This window comes from Nerophis lumbriciformis, linkage group LG04 (genome assembly GCF_033978685.3).
Source record: "Nerophis lumbriciformis linkage group LG04, RoL_Nlum_v2.1, whole genome shotgun sequence".
NCBI classification, from domain to species: domain Eukaryota; kingdom Metazoa; phylum Chordata; class Actinopteri; order Syngnathiformes; family Syngnathidae; genus Nerophis; species Nerophis lumbriciformis.
In genome coordinates, this window is record NC_084551.2 from 24,115,185 (window position 1) to 24,137,500 (window position 22,316).

The 22,316-nt window shown below is 41.4% G+C and overlaps 1 protein-coding gene across 2 annotated transcripts in view; it reads right to left on the reverse strand.

Moving 5' to 3' along the window:
- The window catches only part of triob (trio Rho guanine nucleotide exchange factor b), a 237,165-nt gene that overhangs the window by 95,361 nt on the left and 119,488 nt on the right, over positions 1-22,316 (reverse strand). For both annotated transcript variants that reach the window (XM_061951061.1, XM_061951063.1), the window contains exons 11-15: positions 22,084-22,314; positions 17,890-18,012; positions 17,529-17,720; positions 11,360-11,529; positions 10,517-10,691 (exon numbers count right to left, since the gene is read on the reverse strand). In XM_061951061.1, coding sequence (XP_061807045.1) covers positions 10,517-10,691; positions 11,360-11,529; positions 17,529-17,720; positions 17,890-18,012; positions 22,084-22,314 — 891 coding nt within the window. The remainder of the gene's footprint in view (positions 1-10,516; positions 10,692-11,359; positions 11,530-17,528; positions 17,721-17,889; positions 18,013-22,083; positions 22,315-22,316) is intronic.

The window sequence follows — 22,316 nt, forward strand, 5'->3', positions numbered from 1 at the left end:
TAATTGTCCATTGCAGTAACATGCCTATTCAAGGTACTCACTCATAACTGCAGTGAAACTCGATCTGTTGGTATAAATAAAAATAAGCTGCAGCTGTCCTAGTTCCCTCAGACATGGTCATTTTCTAACCTTTGCAGTTGTATGTGTTTAAAATGATATACGGTTTAATATAATGCACAATGTATGTGCAATATGCACTATGACTTATGATATAACACATTACTTTACACTGAGGAATGCCATGTCAAGGTGATTGAGCAATCTAATTTAGTTTGTTATTTGAAGTGCCCTCATGTAATTAATTGCCAGGAGCTGCTGCTTTATGTGTGCACTGGCATGATGTAGGTGGTTAATTATGTCATGCAAGTGTTTTGTTCGGGATAGGGTCACAGTGTAATGCAGTGCTGTAATTTAATTGTTGAAAAGAACACAGATAGAATGAAGATAATCAACTAATGCCTAAAGGAACTGGTCATTGGTTAATACAACTAAAGCCAAAATAGTGCTTTAAAAGGAATATATGGAGGAGTGAATGGTAGAAGAAAGTTTTTTTCCCCATTATGTTTAGAATTCTTGTTTATATTCCTAATGGTTATTAATTGACTCAATCTGTTTTCCCCCTTTTTAAAAATTATTATGATCCTATATATTTTATTACATTTGTTCTCTTAAATTCAATGTGTGCTGACTTGTGGTGCAGCTATCGGTTATTTAGTAAACAGGTAATCAATCTATTGATTATCAGTGTTGGGTTAGTTACTGAAAACCAGTAACTAGTTACAGTTACTAGTTACTTTATTTCAAAAGTAACTCAGTTACTAACTCAGTTACTTACACCAAAAAGTAATGCGTTACTGTGAAAAGTAACTATTTAGTTACTTCTTTTTTTCTTCTTTTTTTTTTTTAAAGCTCCCATTAATGCCCTTTTTGCCTTCATTTCAGTACTGTTATTGCACTGGAGAATAATACAATATGTTGATCAACTTGACATGCATTTTTATTTTCCTTTTAACATAATTAATGAAAAACAGTGCAACATAAAAAGGCATTCCTCCTTTCTTTAAACTTGGACCAATGACCATTAATAAAAAACAAGTTTAAGTGCAACATAAGAAGAAACATCATCTTCCTTGAAACATAGGTAGTGAAATAAAGCCTGACATCTGGAGTGATGCTGCTGTCTTCCACACTTGGAGCCATGGATTGTAGAATCCTTGTTTTCAGTGGCAGGATCATTGACACAGATGGTGAAGTTTCAGTGCTCAGTAGAGATGTAACACTTTTGAGGGGTTTAAGTACCTAGAGGACCTCATCTGCCACTCTCACATCATCATCAGACAGGGTGACATTTGTCTTCAGGGTGTTGTGGGTCAATGCAGAGTATATAGCTGCCTGCTGCTCCAACATATCATAAGTGGAGTTCCACCTCGTTGGGACATCATGTATGAGCAGGCAGCTTTAGCATTTCTTGCTTTGTCTTAAGCACATGAGCAGCTGTTGTGCTTGGGTGGAAGTAAGAAACCTTCCTAATCCTCCCAAAGAGGCGCTCCATCCTATTGACTGAGATTCCCTTCTGTGATGCCAAATTCACTACATGTGCAAAGCACCTATCTGTGGTCCCAGTCCTGCCTCATTCTCTGTAATTATTTGATTTTTGGCATTATCACGTGTGACTGGGATATCTTTATCTTCCATTCCTCCACGGCTTGTGTCAGTACCTGCGCAAGGTGACTCTCGTAGAGGGGGCGTGTCTTCTCATCTCCCAGTCAGCTGTGATGAAGTGAGGGCTTATAGTTCCGCTGGACGTCCACCCGTCTGTCATGAGCGCAACAGATGATGCTCGGGATAGTTCATCCACAACTTTTTTCTTCTCCTGCTCATAAAGATCTGGCACAATCTTATTGCTGAAGTGGGTGCGCGACGGGATGTCGTAACGTGGTTCAAGCACGTTCAGCATGTGTTTAAAACCCTCGTTTTGCACAACCGAATCTGCACTTATAAACACACCGATTCAATGGCGCTGGGCGTTCAAGCTCCTCCGTTATTGCGCTCGCCATGACCACGCTGTGTGTGGACTGAACGTGCCAACAACTTTTTTTTTTGTTTCATATATCAAACCGCGGATCAAACCTCCCCTCCCCGCCACCCCCACCCCCCCCACACACACATAGACCGCGCCTCTTTTCTTCTCTCCGGCTTGTGACAGAGGAAGATTCAGAAGAACGGCACCGCAGCGCTTCTGTTTCTAGGCGATACTACATCAAAAGTAACGTAAAATAACGCAGTAACGCATCATGTAGTAACGGTAACTAAATTACTGAATAAAAAAAAATAACGCGTTAGATTACTAGTTACCGCCGAAACTAACGGCGTTACAGTAACGCGTTACTTTGTAACGCGTTAGTCCCAACACTGTTGATTATATTGTTCGATTAATCGAGTAATCAGACAAAACACACCGTATAGCCTCAATGCGTATTTTAGAGAAAGTAGTTTTTCTGCTTGTCATAACCTTCATTTTTTATGATAAATGCACATTGTCAACATTTAAATTGCACTTTTAACATGTCTGCATTAATAAAAAATGTTATAATAATGATCGCTGTTTGTCTCCCCACAGATCACTGCACCCAAACCACCGCGCTCATGTGCACACTATTTCAGCGGGCATGCAATCTTAAAGTTGATCGACTTAATCCTTTCCTCCATTTAGCAAATGTTCTTTGTTTGCCAGTATTCAAATGCTAATGTTACATCTTGGGGGGCGCATTGCTGCGCTGGTAGCATTCCTTCCAAGGCAGAAGACAAGCAGGGGTAGCGTGCAGGTAAAATTAAGGTCTTTTTAATAAATTAAACGCAGGACAAAAATACAATACTGCGGACGCTAGCAAGCGTGGAGCTAAACAAAACCAAAATGTCACCAAGGGTGAAAAACGGGGAGTGCTAGAGTGTACAAAGATCACTAGAGCGAGGAGAAAAACCGGGAGAACGTAACTCTTGCCTATAGAACACATTGACCCAGCAACTAATGCTGGGTGACAGGAAACTATAAAGGGGAGTGATTAACCAAAACACCTGGTGGGAACACTAATTGCAAAACTAAGACAGGTGAGGAGAATCAGTGCCCATGGAAACCAACAGCAAACAGGGAAAGAGGGTACACCCAGGAAACAGACTAAAACAGAAAAACTACCAAACATAAATCATGCCATGACCCGGGTAACGGATCATGACAGCTGAGCCTTTGTGCTCTTGTTAGTTATATCCTTATATTCACACATCCAATTACCAATTAAAATATATAGGCTCTGCAAACAAGTATTGCATGAAATTCAGACAAGCCCATTGACCTATGTTTGTAATATGCATAGCAAAAACAACTGTGTGGTTAAAACTAATCCATTTCCCCCAAACCACAGACATTGCTGGAAGGTCTTCACCATCCATTCAATATGACCAAAAAGATAGGATTTTCCACTTTTTCTAACAAAGCGCTTTATTTGCTCTGTTAGAGTGTGACAAAGCGCTTTGGGCATTTCGATTCACACAAATTCACACCAGAGAGCAGGCTAAGTTTCCGAGGGCTCAGAGTAATCTTATCAAACTGCCCCAGCAAATGAATACAACACCCTTAACATTGGATGATCATTTCACTTAACTGGCAACCGAGGGAAAACTCACCAAACACTCATCTGTACTCCTCCCTCTTCTCCGTATACAGTTGAGTAGAACGCCCTCGGTGTGCAAAAAGACCATATCATTTGCTGTTAGTGCTGTGAAGTCCAACAGGAAGTGGAGATAAAGCTCCTTTGACTCTTTTCTCACAGCAGTGTGCAAAAGATACAGAGGGAATCATCTCAAGAAATCAATGGGGCAGCTTGTCTCACCTTACCTCAGACACACCCCCGTTGGAGGTAATGAGGAGTGTCATTGTGTGGGTGTGCGTGTGTGTGTGTATTTGTGTGTTTTTAGAAGGGCAGGGCAAGAAATACTGCTTTTTCCTTTGTCTTGTCACACTTCCAATGCAGACGGAAAATACCTTTGCATTTATTTTGAAGGGTTGGACTATATTGGCTACTTTTCAAATACAGAAATATCAACCATAATTACAAACACGATTGTTCAAGAGGTGGACTTCTACGTGGTTGTTGGACATGCATCAGTCAAATTCTGGCCTCCTCCCAGGGTTCAGTTTTTGGGCCCAACATTTTTCCTTGGTACACGCTTCTACTTAGGGATGTCGTTAGGAATTGCGAAGGTATATTGCATTGGGAAAGTATTCGCTTCACTTTTTCCACATTTTGTTATGTTACAGCCTTATTCCAAAATGGAATACCCAATAATGGCATTGTGAAAGCACGTTTTTTTAATTCTGCAAATTAATAAAAAAAAATAAAAAAATCACATGTACATTAGTATTTACATCCTGTGCTCATTACTTTGCTGGCAGTAATTACAGCCTTAAGTCTTTTTGAATATGATGCCACAAGCTTGGCACGCCAATCTTTGGGCAGTTTCGCCTATTTCTCTTTGCAGCACCTTTCAAGCGCCATCAGGTTGGATGGGAAGGGTTGGCTTTCATCCAGGATGTCTCTGTACATTGCTGCATTCATCTTAGTCTAGTGAGAGAGATGAATAAGCATGTGACATAACAAAATGTGGAAAAAGTGAAGGGGGGGCGAATACTTTCCAGATGCACTGTATCTCATACCAAATGTACGTGGATGACATTGAGTTATACATCTCGTTTAACCCTGATAGAACACACAAAATGGATATGCGAAATGAATGTCTGACTGAAGTTAAAGACTGAATGGCTAGTAATACTCTTCAGCTGAATGCTGCCAAAATAGAGGTGTTGATCGCTTTAATTCCGTCACGTGACTTCTTCCTGGAAGTGGAAAACAGTGGTGGTTAACCAAGCCAAAGTGGCTGTTGTGCAGCAAGCAGCGCATGAACTCTTTGAGTACACATAGGGCCTAGATGTTCCTGCAAAAAAATCCAACCATACAATCGAAAAGATCCATATACTTTATCAAAAAAAGATTTGTCGAGTGATATCAAGGATTATCCATCGGTGGAGTTCCCAGACATATTGTTGCAGCAACTTGCTTATGAGGGTGTGGCTGCTGGTTTGTTGAGCGTGACAGCATGCGCCGTGCATGCAGTTGACAGCGTGCGTTATGTGGGCGCGTGAGAAAGCAAACTCCAGACTCACTCACCAAGAGTGCACTGTTAAACCAAATCTCCGGCTTGTATGATCCACCTTGCTTTGTGGCCCCTGCAAAACAAAAGGGAGCAATCCTGGTGAGAAGAGCTTTTCAAGAAGCCAAGGATGCCGCCTTATCTGAGGGTCTACGAGAAGACGCCATAAAACTTCAACTGCGATTCACCAGACCTCTGACACTACCAGTCAGTCAGTCTTTCCCATGACTGTCAAGTCGTCGGGGGGATAACTGTGATGAAGAAGCAGCCAGTCTGCGCCAGTTCCCACGGTCCTGAGTGGCCGTCAATAGCTCTGGGGTCGACAGGTCCGTCCATGTTGTCTGTCCAGGATTTCCGTGGTCTTCCTCGCTTCCTTCCACCCTCCAGTGTGACCTGCATGATGGTCTTGCACAGGGTGTCGTGGCGGAATGTGTGGCCGAACCCAGCTATTTCCTTCTTTTTACTGTTGCAAGCAGGGGTTCTTGGTGACCAACGAGTCTTTCGAGTTCACCTCGCACATACTCATTTGTTTCCCTGCGCAAAACCTGATGGCATCACTTTCTCAGACGACAGCAAGCATGCATATGGCGTCGTGATGTATTTTCACTGGAGCTGCAGCCATGGTGTTGTTGTAAGGCTAGTTGAAGCAAAAGCCAAGTTGACCCTTTTCGACCACAAAGGAGATCATGTGAAGGCGGAAATGTGTGGTGCTATTTATGCTGCCCGTCTAAAATCTTGCTTCCAGAGACACTGCCGATTCCAAGCTGAAAAGTGGCAACATCTTGTTGACAGTCAGATCATGCTGGGTGCAAAAAAAACGTGAGAGTTACAGCTATCAAACTTTCTCTGCAAACCGAGTTGGTGAAGCACCAATATCCAAGATTGGTGGTGGATCCCTGGCCTTGCAAATATCATAGACCTCATTATGAGGGGTGCTAGCCTTAAAGATCTAACTGAAGACTCCGTGTGGCAGTCTGGCCCCGAGTTCTTACATCTTCCTCAGGTTGAATGGCCACAGAAATCCTCAACAGAAATCGCTGCTCAAGCCAGAGAACAGATAACAAAACTCCAAAAGAAGGCATTCATGGCAGTATTGACCAGATCAAATCTGAAAAGGCGAATTATAAGCAAAAGTAGAGTCCAAGAAAAGTCCAGGAGACCACTTTCAGGAGTAGCAGTTTACAACCTGGTGGATGAAAAGCGCTTCAGTAATCCGTCAACGCTAATGAAAACAGTAACGTTGACCCGGAGAGCTGCCAAAAAGTTTCTGTTTAGCAAAGCCACCAAAGAAGCAAAGTGGGAAGCAGTTCCCCTAACTGGTGTCATCACAGTCAGCGAAAGACAGGATGCATTTAGAGACCTTTGCCTGGCAGCACAAACAGCAAAACAGATCGACTAATTGTCTACAAAGACCAAATGAGTGGACTGTTACTGAGTGGTGGAAGAATCCAAGCATTTGGAGAGGACCACAAAGCTGTTCATTTACTACCCTTTCAAGTCTTAATCTCTACTCTTCTGGCCCGTGAAGTATATAGCAAAAGACATGACGGAGTAGCAGGAACCTTGCTGACGATGACAAGAAAAGTATGGGTCATCAAAGTAAGGATTATTGCCAAAAAGGTCGTCAACAAGTGCATCATCTGCAAACAAGTCAGAGGGAGAACTTGTAAACAAATTATGGGAAACTTACCAGAAAAGAGGACAACAGCAGCTGCACCATTCAAGTTCAAAGCCATTAACCTGTTTGGATCGTACCATATAAAAGATGATATCAAAAAGAGAGAGACCATGAAAGTCGGGGGTGTCGTGTTCAGCTTCATGGCAAGCCGAGCCAGCCATGCTGAGTTGACAAATCAACTGAGAGCTTTCAGTTTGCCTATCAAAAGTTTACCGCAGTCCGAGGCCATCCACAGAAAATATGGTCCGATCCTGGCGCAAACTTTGTTTTCACAAAACCTGTCCTTTAAGACCTCTATGCTTTCCTGGCAAGACAGGAAAAAGAGACACTTGAAGAATAAATGACCAAACAGGGAACGTCCTGGTCTTGGAAGATCCTACCTGCTGACTCACCACACCGAAACAGGGCTGCTGAAGCTGCAGTACGGATCACAAAGAGGGTGGTATAGAGTCTTGGTAAAGGTGTAGATCTCTGCTATAGTGAGTGTCAGACAGCACTCCAGCTTGCAGCCAACCTTGCCAACGAGAGACCCATCAATGCCAGAGTTCAGAGTCAGGAAGGCAGAATAGAGTATATCTCACCAAGTACCCTGTTCCTCGGCCGAGCAACACAAAATTAAAGTTAAGTTAAAGTTAAAGTAACAATGATTGCCACACACACACTAGGTGTGGTGAAATGTGTCCTCTGCATTTGACCCATCCCCTTGTTCACCCCCTGGGAGGTAAGGGGAGCAGTGAGCAGCAGCGGTGTCCGCGCCCGGGAATCGTTTTGGTGATTTAACCCCCAATTCCAACCCTTGATGCTGAGTGCCAAGCAGGGGGGTAATGGCTCCCATTTTTATAGACGTTGGGATGACTCGGGTTTGAACCCACGACCTACCGATCTCAAAGCGGACACTCTAAATACAAGGCCCTTCAAAAGATTGAGAGAAATGTGGCATCAAATTGATCATTTCTGGAAATTCTGGAGCCAACCGGTTTGTCCACAGCAAATGGCATACAGCAGCACGGAATGTGACTGTTGGAGATGTTGTTTGGCTGTGCGACCAGAACGCATGAAGAGGACAAGCTTGGAAGAGTCATCAGTGTGAATCCAGATTCCAGAGACATTGTTAGATGGTTTGAGTGTCCCCGAGCCAGTGTGTTCCAGTCCAGAGCTCCAAGGCAGCTACCAAGAGCTCAGCATGTGCTGTAAAGAGCCCCAGCACCATCTTGACGTCAGACGGCTCGTCGTCACTGTTCTAGCGGCGGCTTGAAGCATACCAAACTGTCAGCACAATGACCCGGAGCTTGCCTAAACTATGTACGATCCACCCTGCCACTGTCCGACACTGCCAAGGAAGGATGGAGTAGGATGTGTTGCTGTGACTTGCTTATGGGGGTGTGGCTACTAGTCTGTAGCGTGCATGCAGCTGACAGCATGCGCTGTGCGGCCGCGTGCACTGCAGCGCGCTAGTGCGCACTCCAGCACATGCAAGCAGATGACTGCAATCAGCTAGAATCAGACATGCTTAAAACGTTGTATATTTCATTTGACTGGTTTGCAGCAAAAGTAGGAGAGCAACACACAAATGCTGAACTGATTTAATTAACTAAAACACTGTGTAGAAAAAGGACTCAAACTTTAGAGGACTGCCGGTAAGAAACCAGGTTTGGTCATCTGTTGTGAAATGTATATGTGGATGAAGATGAATAATGAATAATTAAAATGGCTTGTGTTAAAGTGGTTGCCACCCTGATTTTACATGCATCATGAGGTCAGAATGCACACTTATAATATAATGTGTTTAAATGTTATGCAAAAATCCATTATGAAATAGTAAGTAAAAAATAATCTACTTTAAAAATGAGATTTAGTAAATTCTGTCATTGGTTAAAGGTTACTATAGAGAAGGAGAAGGAGACTATGTGAATGAATTGTATTCAAATTCGCCTTTGATTCTGTCTTTCATGTTTTTCACCTGCATACTCAATACTGCATATTATTCTATACTATACTATATCTTGTATACTCATATCACCAATATGCCTATAGCCCACAATCATTACCACTATTATCAACAAATAAAATATTGAGTGGAATCCAGTTCAAGTTGAAGTCCTTCCTTTTTTCAGGTGTGGGAAGCTACATAGCCTGAAGACACTTGACACATATCGAACGATCTTGTGCTCCAGATGTCATTCTACATGACAAAACAGATGTAAACTTGGAAAAGCATGGAGGCCTACAACTTTTTTGTGTGTGACTGGGTCAAGGAAATTGGTATCAAGACTCTCCCGGATAAATCATGCATCATTTTTGCTCGTTTTGTACTTAAACCCAAAACCAGTGAAGTTGGCAAATTGTGTAAATCGTAAATAAAAACAGAATACAATGATTTGCAAATCTTTTTCAACCTATATTAAATTAACTACACTGCAAAGACAAGATACTGATAAACTTTGTTATTTTTTGCAAATATTAGCTCATTTGGAATTTGATGCCTGCAACATGTTTCAAAAAAGCTGGCACAAGTGGCAAAAAAGACTGAGAAATTTGAGGAATGCTCATCAAACACTTATTTGGAACATCTCACAGGTGAAAAGGCTAATTGGGAACAGGTGGGTGCCACGATTGGGTATAAAAGCAGCTTCCATGAAATGCTCAGTCATTCACAAACAAGGATGGGGCGAGGGTCACTACTTTTGTGAACATATGCGCGAGCAAATTGTCAGCTTAAGAACAACATTTCTCAACCAGCTATTGCAAGGGATTTAGTGCAATTCATTTTTGTATTAATTATTCTTTTATTATTCTTTTACCATGGTGTTTTATTTTGGCTTGTCCCAAATCTTATCTGATTGGGATTTTATATGTTTTATCCTTTTTATGGGGAACTTTGAGTACATGTACTATTTTATGATCTTGGCAATGTTTGTGATGCTTGTTATGTGGTAGGTCTTTGTATTGCATATCTAAGATGTTACTTTCTTTGTATGTTTAAATGGATGTTCTGATGTTGCTGGCTGCAAAACAAGTTTACCTTCGGGCACTAATAAAGTAACCTAACCTAACCTAACCAATGCATAAGAAATTTACTGTTGTGTTTGTACTTATAGTAGCTTATTAGTAATTATATTCCTACACCTTCTCATTTGCTTATCACTGCACTCTATATCCGTTGCTACATATTCTCAATTATTTTCTTTTATTAGAAAATGGTTACCCAAAAACAGGAAGTGAACTTTAGATGACAAAATGTAAGCAAAGAAAATGTCAGTGTCAACATGTAAAAGTTATAGTGTGAATCTATAATACTGTATCTATGAAGAATGGGTAGGATTTAATAATTACTTTCCTTAATAATTCTGCAAATTTAACCACATGCTGTTCCTTGTAGTATAACTTGTTGACATGTTTAAGACAACAACAACAAAAAAACATACAGTATACTATGTTGATTTTTGTGCGTGACTTTAATCGAAGCGATTGACAGCATTGCCGCCATTGCTACTCTTTACCATATTTCCATAATCCTTCCCTTTATTATTTTGTGTTCTTCCTGAGCTTATAGAAAATCAATTGTATTCAGTTAATGTGCACAGGGAAGATGAGGCTAAACAAATAATATTTCATTGTAAGTCTAACACTCACATCTATGGCATCCCTCTCGAAGATGCGAAGCTGGAGGAAGAGCTCCAATTTGATCTTCCTCTCCTGGAAAAGCTCCTCCATCTGGCCCTGGGCCTCATCCAGCTGTTGTAGCACACTTTCGATGTGCGCCATGGAGCTGTTGTGGGGGGTTTTGTTGCTTGAGATGGCGGAGTCTCTGTGCACAGAATACACAACATCAAAGTTGGATTAGGGTCCTGTCAGACCTGTACACAATTATCTCAATATTTAGTAGGCTATAATTTACATTTAGTAGACATGACAGCTGCCTGTGTGGAAGAAAATAGTGGAAAGCCCTAAAAAGGGTGTTAAGTTTAACATCCTAACCTCATTTCTCCTGCTGTTGTGTCGAAAACAAATCCGACTAGTATTGTATACAGTACGAAGGGGATTCATATGGCCCCATTCGTCGAGCTTTACCTGACACATGAAACGAGACAAATTGGGGGGTGTACTATTCACTTTAGCCGCTAGGCGGCAGTAGAGTGTTGAATAATTTAAAATTAGTTTTGTGGCAGTTCCAACTTTGACCACAGCGTCAGCTGCTATGTAGAGTGGCACTTTCCATCATTTTCAGCAGCACCTTCCTCTCATGCGAAAGCCACCCAGGAATGGGGCCATACGAATCCCTTTCCTACTGTATGTCACACAGTTAGCGCAATGTGGTGCCTGTGTGCTGTGTAAAAGGCAAAAGCAACTAATGCCAGTTCTTTTATGGTTCTGATCAGCCAATTTTGTGGGACCTTTGTGTGTGTTATATATACTGTAATCTTGTAGCTTTTTTCGCCTTTGTGTACAATGTTGAACTATTACTGTAAGGCTCACCTTAGCTGTTGTATGAGGTCTTCCCCCTCCTTGATGACATTGACAGTAGCTTGCAAGGTGGTCTGCTGCTGCTGACCGAACCGTTTGATCAAATCCTGCACGGCTTCTACAGATTCTGCGTACACGTCATCCAGCAATTCCTTCTGAAGCTCCTCCAACCACGTCCACAGCTAACAAGAAAGGCAAGCAGTTAAAATGCAATATGGTCAATTGTTCACCACAACTGAAGGCTGGCTCTCACGAAGGAACGAGAAACGTGTAATTGTAAACACTTCATATAGCAGTTAGGAAATTAATTGAAAATTGCAAAACATAAAAATGAATATAAAATAAATTTTCACCTGCTGCACCTTAAATCAAATGCAATTTTTCTCAGGTAGAGAGGGCCTTTTAAAAATAATCCAAATAGGGATATAAAGATGTGAAAATTTCATATCACGGTTTTCATGACCAAAATGATCCCAGTTATTATTGCAGTATAGTTGAACATGCTCAAAAAGGTTCTTTTTTTTTTTTTTAAATAACTAAAATAAATAGACACACTGACAGTAAACCCACTATTTTGCATGTTTTTTGTTTCTTATGCTGTAAGATTTATTTGAATGAGAAGTGCGTAACAAATACAATCTATTGGTAGCTATTATATCTTGGAAGTGTTGTGGTGTCCTACTCTGTTCAGTGGTCCTTGAAAGCATCGTAAAAACACCTCTGTATAAACATTAGTCTGTTCTAAGACAGCAGAGCACAGCTCGTTTGATCAATGTGGACAATATAATAGCTTAGTTGCTCAGACAGCAGTGTGTTTACATATGTTTAGATTGGTGTATGTTGTTTCTTAATGGGGAAATACATTTTATGTCTTTTGTTTTCATCTTAGCATTTAAGCCAGCGACCTGGCGTCAGTCAGTTTTTTTAAAAATCAAAGTACAATTATCCATCACAGACTTTTGATCATTTTTATAATCGTTAAAAATTTTACCACAGTTATCAACAATACCGTTTATCGCTACATCCTTGAATCCAAGTCAAATGACACATATAGAAAGCACCTGACTTAGAATATCAATTGTTTATGTCGCGCTGTAATTTAGTTTGAAGTTTGAAGTGTGAAATGTTATTTTGTGGAGGTACAACAATAAAAGGAAATACAATCAGTCATGTCTGAATCTAAGGTACAGTAATTTGGATAGACTCTTCCAGTGTAAGCAGCATAGTTGTATAGTGGTTTGATGTCTGTCCTTACAGTTAAAGTTAAAGTACCACTGATTGTCACACACACACTAGGTGTGGCGAAATTATTCTCTGCATTTGACCCATCACCCTTGATCACCCCCTGGGAGGTGAGGAGAGCAGTGGGCAGCAGCGGTGGCCGCACCCGGGAATCGTTTTTGGTGATTTAACCCCCAATTCCAACCCTTGATGCTGAGTGCCACGCAGGGAGGTAATGGGTCCCATTTTTATAGTCTTTGGTATGACTCGGCCGGGGTTTTGAACTCACAACCTACCGATCTCAGGGCGGACACTCTAACCACTAGGCCACTGAGTAGGTAAATATGGGTTTGAATTGCTGTTGGAACATTTCTATATGGAGTTTGCATGTTGTGCATGTCTCTCTGTGTTTTTCTCGGGTCCTCTGGGTTCCTCTAAACATTCAAAAAAGTGTATGTTACGGTAATTAAAGATCCTAAACTGTCCATAAGTGTGCATGTGCACTGTGATTGACTGGTGACCAGTCCAGGGTGTATTCCGCCTCTAATGCAAAGTCAGCTGGGATAGGCTCAAGCTCAGCAGTAACACTAAAGATGATAAGGAGTAGAGAAAATGAATAAATGCATAGAGTTTCCAGTGTACAATTGTTTATACAATTAATTAAAATGCAGTAATGTAGTTAAGTAGAGACAACTAGGGATGGGTACAGAATTTGGCACTTTCATAGGTACCGACCGAAGTATTTCAGTATTGTATCGAATACCAATTCACGTAAAATCAAACGAAACCATATTTTAGTACCTTTCTTGCATGTGATGTCACATCTCGATGCAGACACAGAACACCAACTAAAACGTTTGGCCGGGAAACAAGCAGTCAAGCATTCAGAGCGGATACCCCAAGTATTGTTTCAATTTTCCATGCAAACAAAACAAGAAAAAGGTGCTCAAAAGTACAGCAAGGCTCCACTTTTCAAAATGTGCTAGCTGGATGCTACTTTACATTGGATTTTCCATGGGGATGCTAACGATTAGCATTAGCGATTTTACATGCCGATTTTAACACCCCTAAATTTGGTTATCAAAACTACAACTAAAATACATGTTACAATTAAACATATTGTGTTCAATAAGTACACTACTTACAGTTTAAACACTTTGTAGGGCTCAGCATAAGAAAAGACTGGCACATTCAACTTAATGGCAAAGACTACTCCTGGCTATAGCAACAAACCGTTGCCTATACACTAAACACATAAAAGTAGCGAAAATTGATATGATTGACTACCGGCATTGATTCCTAGGCACCGGGAATTGGTACAGTTTTGATTCAAATGTGAAAAGGCTCCCATCCATAGTAGCAAGTCCAGCATATGCTTGAATTTTGGTGTTACATTTCATGCATTATTCACTAACATGTTAAAAATATATATTGCATTTGAAACAAAAGTGTAAAAAAATCCAAAAAGGTTATTTCTTGGCTTGTGCTCCACCTATCTACAATATTTGATGGAAGGGGTGGGGAACAGACGATCAAAATGATAAAAGTAGAGCCATATTGAACAATATGTAGACAACAGAGTGCTGGCTGAGCACAGGTAGGAATCGATAAAAGCTGCCGATTGCACATGCAGGAGATGTCTTTGAGAAAATCAGATCCAACCAGTTCTGCTCCACACTGGTGTTTTATCAGTAGTCATTTTCTGTAACAGATTAGCCATCTGGGTGAGTTGGCATCAGCACATTAAAGCTCTGGCCAAAGCATACTGGCTGCAGGAGAGACCCTGGCACCTGCTGCCTGTCTCAAGACCCACAATACTTCCTCCAACCTTGCCACCACCCCTGAGTAACATGGTGTACATTATTACCTGGCATTGAGACAGACATTTTTGTCGGTAACCGACTGTACATTCGCTGAATGACAAACAATTAAAGATGACAGGCGACAAACAATTGCGATGTTGAACCTTATAGACAGGTGTATAGTATAGTTATGTTAAGTACATAATCATCTTCAGTGGTTCTCAAACTTTTTTTCACCGAGTACCCCCGCAGAAAAAACTAGGCTCTCCGAGTACCACCATAATGACCAACATTAAAATTCAGTAGTGCAGTAGGCCTAAATATTCATTCAAAAGAAGGCAGAGGTTTTATTTAACAAGTATATGTAACATTTTTGGCCACTGTAACATTACACACAGTTTGAGGAGTAACAGTGGTAATTAGTGGTACACATACCACAGTTTGAGAATCTTTCATCTACTTCATCAATAAAATCAAAGTGAATCTGTTTTTCCTGTCATTAATCTGTGTTCTTGTCAAAGGCAGCAATATAGCTACACAAACGCACACACACACGCGTGCACAAACACACACACAAAAACACACTCGTGCGCACGTGCTGGCACACTGACCTACAATGGTGTGAGATGACAGATGGGATGGAGGTGATTAGTCCATATGGACATTAAAGACAAGCTTCATCAATAACGCTGTGACTCAGTCTGTCCTAATGGGTTTATGTAAACAGGGTCTTGTGTTAACGCACGCAGAGTATGGTACTTTATCAGTGTGAAAAGGTTAATTTGGACAATTAGAGATGTGTGACCATTATCATAACCACTGGAGGAGGGAATCCGGGAGCAGCAAACACATAATCTACCGCCAGTAAACATTACACCAAATATATTTCATGCCTTTATCTTTATAAAAGAACAAATAGCTACAAAATCACAATATTTTATGAAGCTTTAAAATTCAATGTTGTAGGATTTTAATAATCCCCATGCAAAATATATAAATAATCCTCAAAATATGAATCGTGACTAGCAAAGGGATGACTTCTGATGGGGGGTTTGGTACTTGCTATTATGTCCTGCCAGTACAATTTACTTTCTCTCTCAGACTTCATCTTTGATTTCCTTGAAGTAGTCAGAACCAATAAGTGTCTGATAGAATAGAATAACCTCTCATGATTGAGCTGTACAGGTAATGCACTGAGAAATGGCTGCAGTATTACATACAATTTATATACAGGCGGTCCTCATTTTCCGACGCTTTGTGGTTAGAATGCGCTCTCGAAATATATTTCAAAAACTTAATTTTGGTCTGTGAACAATACAACACTGGCTGGGGAAGTGCATGCAGTGGAAGAATACAGTATGTGTGCTGCAGAATGCAGTAGAGTAATCCCTCGTTTATCGCTGTTAATTGGTTTCTGACATGACCGTGGTAAGAGAAATTTCACAAAGTAGAAATCCATAATTATAAATTCAATACTTTAGAGCTAGAGCACTAAAAAGTTTACTATCTTACCTTCTAAATAAGTTTATCAACATTATGAGCCCTTTTGACATGAAATAACACCCTTTAGTCACCTTTACTCTCTTTTAGTCCAATATAGTAATGCTGCCTGAGGCTGAGCCAATCAGTGGCCACATTACTATACAGCGGGATTTTATTGCTCTCGTAGCCAATACTAGTGTAGTATTGATACTTTCTGGTCATTTTCAGGTTTTTTTTTAGCCACTTTATGATAGAAAATGCTTAATTTTTTATTATTATTATTTTTTTAAAGTTTTGTACATTTATATGTACATGTAGACTGTATCCGGACAGATCCATTAAGAGTTTGAGCAGAAGGAATTAACTACACACAATAAAACATGAACAAAATGCTGTGTCACAAGAATGGTTTTTGCTTTGTGACATGAAAAAAACACAAGTAATGTAAAAAACGTTTTGCTTTTTACGTTCAGTTCGATGAGATGACAAAACATTTTAACAAGTATTGATGTTATTTGAACAATGATACAGTTTGGAGTTAAATAAAGGAGGAGTGAGCATCCTAGTAAACAAACTAAAGACTTTATAAACAAATTGTGACAACGTTCTCGACACATCGCCTGCTGCATGTTTCCTCATGTCATTAACTCTCAGTCACAATAGCTGATGGACGCTGTGTTGAGAAAATAAAAGCTACATCAAATAGTTTTCTCCTTCGCTGTATACTTTTAGTGTGGGGACTTTTAGTGTCTCCAATTTTGTCCACACCTGTCTCCATCTAAACACAGCAGTGCGCTTTTGAACGCACGGCGAGAAACGAGGGAAAATTACATTAAACCTAGCGCTTAGCTCCGTTTACTCCGAGGGGAAATCTCCGGAGCAAAGTCTGTGTAGTTTGTCCGCCATGATAATCAAGCCAACCGATGCTAGTGCACATGCGCCTGACTTCGTGTTGCCTAAAATGCATTAAAAAATGAAGTTTTTTCTGTAATTAAAAAATTAGAGTATTACTAACCGTCAGGAATTTTATCGCAAATTATCATTATACCGTTTACCGTTACATCCCTAGTCCATTAACAAGTAAAAAGTCCAGGGCGATCAAGGCATGTTCTTGCCGCCGATGCTGGTCACTTTTTTAGAGCATTACTGCAAGTGACAAAGGCGGCCGCGGCACTTCCCGTGGTTGCCGTGGTTAAATTCGAGCCCTGCTATAACTCAAAGAGTTATGGATACATTTTTGATGGCATTTTTCCGGAAATGTTATCAAAATCGACAAAATCAATTACTCTCATCGACTACAAACACACTTCACGTCCGGCTTATGCCGTTCCACGCCCACACCATGGCGCCTGTGCTGCGCAGAGCAGTCTGGGAGATGTAGTTTATTTTTAGACCCGGCCAACGCTAAAGCGCAGGAAAGAAATACACATCAAGTTTTTGTTCGATATTGTTAGGCGTCACGGTATTATTGTGAAGACTTTGAGACCGAAATACCGCGGTATCTACAAAACCGTTACAACCCTACCCATTACTAGTTCCAACAAACACGTCGTAGGGAACAGAACTCCTTCATAACCTGAGGACCACCTCTATTAACAATGAATGAGTATGTGTATTGTGTTTAAATGTCCGTGTAATTGGGTGATACAACGAAATAGAAAGAGAACAGGACAAACCTCTTTAACGTGCGTGTGGAAGGAAACCGACATATCCAGTAGCACCTTGCGTTGTTCAACACGCCGTACGAAGTCCTGGATTCGATCTTCCAGCTGGTGGGCAGCCTGGTATATTTCCTCTGGGTCACATTCTCCGGTCTGGGCCAACTGCTCTGCTGCCTCAAGCAGCTTGTCAGCATTAGTGTAGGTGTTCTGTAACATGGAGATTACATAACATCACCCATGAATTGGACAGTCAAGATAAAACCTAGTTAACTTAATTAAAACAATCTAAAGATGAGTTTTGTACTGTTTAGGAGTTATTCTAACAATGGAAATGGCGTCCTTTGAAGGCACAAGTAACAAGAAGCCTGAAGCTTACCTGTGCAACCTCTTCAAAATCTTCATGTCTCTTCTGCAGGGCTCGTGCTCTGTGCAAAGACTTCCCGACGCCAGTGTGTTTACTGAGGAATGCCTCACCATGGTTTTCTATCCAGTCTAGTACCTTAAAACACACATGGTAAGCATTAATACATTTGTATTGCAAAAAAGGTAGTTTTCAGACTGTATGTCACAACAAGGCAGTGCAGCTTTTAAACCAATAGGGGGTGCACTCGACCGTAAAGAAGCTGTAAATGCCATTTGCATTACAAGGATTCTACTATAACTCATAGCTTCTCTTTCGCTTCATCCTCTTTCCTTCTCTTTCGCTCCATCCTCTTTCCTTCTCTGAATTGTTTGTTTTCATCATTTCCTGTGAAGTTGGGGTGTCCAAACTTTTTCCACTGAGGGCTGCACACTAAAAATTCAAAAGATGCAGGGCTCATTTTGATACATTTAATCTTCAAAGTCAATACAATATATACATTTTTAAAGAGAAGAAATTCCTGCATGTTAGCTTTGTGATTTTGTTGGGAGTGTATGATAAATATGGGACATACAATTATTGGGCCAATATGAGAAACCCCCCCAGAAAATATGGCTTTGATAAAGCTAAAAAAACAAAGAAACAAAAAATAAACTATCCAATGGGGCCAGGTCACCTGTACAGTACTGTGCTGTATGTGCTGAGCAAATCAAGCGCGCCCAATTTTCCTGCTTGTGTCCTAAACTTTCCCTGAGCTCATTGTAAACAAACATGGCGTTGGTCGTGTAGGACTTCTTCGCTGTGTCTGAGGAAGACACACCTTATCAAACCTTATTACCCAACTTAAACGACACTATCGCCCCAACAGTGTTTTGAAAGCCTATACGCAGACACCTGCGCTTCTAAAGAATCTGCCCCAAAGTCAGCCACAAAGAAAGGTGTGCACAAACTACAGTAGTTAAATCAAATGTTTTTAATCAGTTATTGGTATCGGTCTTGAGAAGCAGGAAGTTACGTGTTTCGGTATAGGCTTGGAAAATCGTGCATCCTTAGTTTTTAGCATCAATATTTCATCGTTGACTTGTTACTTTACACCAGGGGTGTCCAACTCATTTTAGCTCAGGGGCCACATGGCTGTATCGATCCGTTGTGGTGAAGAAGGAGCTGAGCCGGAAGGCAAAGCTCTCAATTTACCGGTCGATCTACGTTCCCATCCTCACCTATGGTCATGAGCTTTGGGTTATGACCGAAAGGACAAGATCAGGGGTACAAGCGGCCGAAATGAGTTTCCTCGGCCGGGTGGCGGGGCTCTCCCTTAGAGATAGGGTGAGAAGCTCTGCCATCCGGGGGGAGCTCAAAGTAAAGCCGCTGCTCCTCCACATCGAGAGGAGCCAGATGAGGTGGTTCGGGCATCTGGTCAGGATGCCACCCGAATGCCTCCCTAGGGAGGTGTTTAGGGCACGTCCGACCGGTAGGAGGCCACGGGGAAGACCCAGGACACGTTGGGAAGACTATGTCTCCCGGCTGGCCTGGGAACGCCTCGGGGTCCCACAGGAAGAGCTGGACGAAGTGGCTGGGGAGAGGGAAGTCTGGGCTTCCCTGCTTAGGCTGCTGCCCCCGCGACCCGACCTCGGATAAGCGGAAGAAGATGGATGGATGGATGAATGGCCACATGGAGGAAAATCTACGCGGGCCGGACTATTAAAATCATGGCATTAAAACAAAAAAATAAAAACAACTGTCTTACTTTGACCAAAAATAGAACAAACACATTCTGAAAATATTACAATAAAAGTATAGAAAAAAATACCCGGCAGGGGTAAAGTTTAGATCCATGAAGGAAAGAAGAAAGTGAATGAATGTTTCTAACTGAATAAATTTACATATGCATAAAAATGTGTTTTCTTTTGTATTATTTTTTTTTAATGAGTTAAGTAACGTTTATGACAACCTTTTTTCCAAAACACGATATCGAATGTGAGATACAACAGGATAATACATACATGTATCCTTTTTTTTCAAAACGGTTCCAAAAAGGTTTTACCCCAAAAATGTACTGTGGGACCCCATTTTGAAAATTCCTAGCGCCAACACTGATGGAGCATTGGTGCGTGCAAAACAGCAGCAGGCGGCTGTGGCTTGCGGGCCAATTCTAATACTAATCAAATATCATCCCGGGGGCCGTAGATAATTCATTCGTGGGCCTTGACTTTGACACCCCTACTTTACACCTATTCGCTCTTTAATTCCACTTTTATGTGTTTTTTTGTAATAGTATTTCTTAGAATGTGTAGAGGGCCATAAAACAATGTCTGCAGGCCGCAAATGGTCTGCACTTTAGGCACCCCTGCTTTAAAGCAACATACAGGTGTTGGAAAGTGTTCAGATTCCAATGTGAATTAATATATTAAAGGCCTACTGAAACCCACTACTACCGACCACGCAGTCTGATAGTTTATACATTAATGATGAAATCTTAACATTGCAACACATGCCAATACAGCCGGGTTAGTTTACTAAAGTGCAATTTTAAATTTCGCGCGACATATCCTGCTGAAAACGTCTCGGTATGATGACGTCAGCGCGTGACGTCGCGGATTGTAGAGGACATTTTGAGACAGCATGGTGGCCAGCTATTAAGTCGTCTGTTTCATCGCAAAATTCCACAGTATTCTGGACATCTGTGTTGGTGAATCTTTTGCAATTTGTTCAATGAACAATGGAGACAGCAAAGAAGAAAGCTGTAGGAGTGAAGCGGTGTATTGCGGCCGACTTCAGCAACACAAACACGGCCGGTGTTTCATTGTTTACATTCCCGAAAGATGACAGTCAATCTTTACCATTGGCCTGTGGAGAACTGGGACAACAGAGACTCTTACCAGGAGGACTTTGAGTTGGATATGCAGACACGGTACCGTGAGTACGCTTCCAAACATTTGATCGATTGCCCGTATGTGCGTGCCGCTTTGTGCATGTCACGTATGTAACTTTGGGGACTTTGGGGAAATATATGTGCTGTATGAACTTTGGGGAGGTGAACGGTACTTTGGGCTGTGGGATTGAGTGTGTTGTGCAGGTGTTTGAGTTGTGTTGGCGGGTTATATGGACGGGAGGGGGGAGGTGTTTGTTATGCAGGATTAATTTGTGGCATATTAAATATAAGCCTGGTTGTGTTGTGGCTAATAGAGTATATACAGTATATGTCTTGTGTTTATTTACTGTTTTAGTCGTTCCCAGCTGAATATCAGGTCCCACCCGCCTCTCACAGCATATTCCCTATAAGAATCGCTCCCACTGCCCTCTAGTCCTTCACTCTCACTTTCCTCATCCACGAATCTTTCATCTTCGCTCAAATTAATGGGGAAATCGTCGCTTTCTCGGTCCGAATCGCTCTCGCTGCTGGTGGCCATGATTGTAAACAATGTGCGGATGTGAGGAGCTCCACAACCTGTGACGTCACGCTACTCGTCTGCTACTTCCGGTACAGGCAAGGCTTTTTTATCAGCGACCAACAGTTGCGAACTTTATCATCGATGTTCTCTACTAAATCCTTTCAGCAAAAATATGGCAATATCGCGAAATGATCAAGTATGACACGTAGAATGGACCTGCTATCCCCGTTTAAATAAGAAAATCGCATTTCAGTAGGCCTTTAAGCAACCTTAAGGTTTACATACAAAAGCTACTGTGCAATGACAATTAGTTTTATCAATGTTAATGTCATGGTATCAGGCAATGTACAATCACAATGCACAATGTTCTGAGGCAATAAACTGCTTCTCCATAGAAACCACTACAAAGAGAGAGGGGTGATTAGAGGCAAGATGGAAGCGTTGAATGCTAGAATCATGGAGATGCTGCCTGAAAGAGAGCAAGGAACACAGAGCGAGAGGGTAGAGAGGCAGAAAAGAGTTCACGCCCAAAGGGTAGAAAACAGAGAAGGCGCTGTACACCAACTCGGTAGTTTTGATCTAAGAGCTTCGCCATCTAGACTGTCTCATGGCGTTTCGCTCAGTCGACGGATGCTCTTACTTTATAAACCCAAGAGGAAGCACAAAGGGCTTTGGAGATTTTTGAGTTGATTATATTACATCCCTTATATCATACATCGGCTTTCCGGCGTCGAAAACATCTCCATTACCAGTAATACACCTTTGCATGCATTATTAAAATGTTTTTTTTACAATAATGGAAGTGTTGCTTGCTCACTTGTTGTACATCCTGTTGGAAAACACACAGCTGCAGGCGTTGGTGCAGGCGAACTTTGCGATGCTGCCAGATGTTTTCCAGCTGTCTCTGATGATGGAGCACTTCATGAATAATGTCTAGGACGTGGTGCACCGCCTTGGAGTAGTTGGCTGACGCCATTAGTGAATCCGCACTCCCCGGGGTCAAAGGTCGCTGCAGTTTGTCTAATAGAGACTTCCCATCTTGGCTTACCT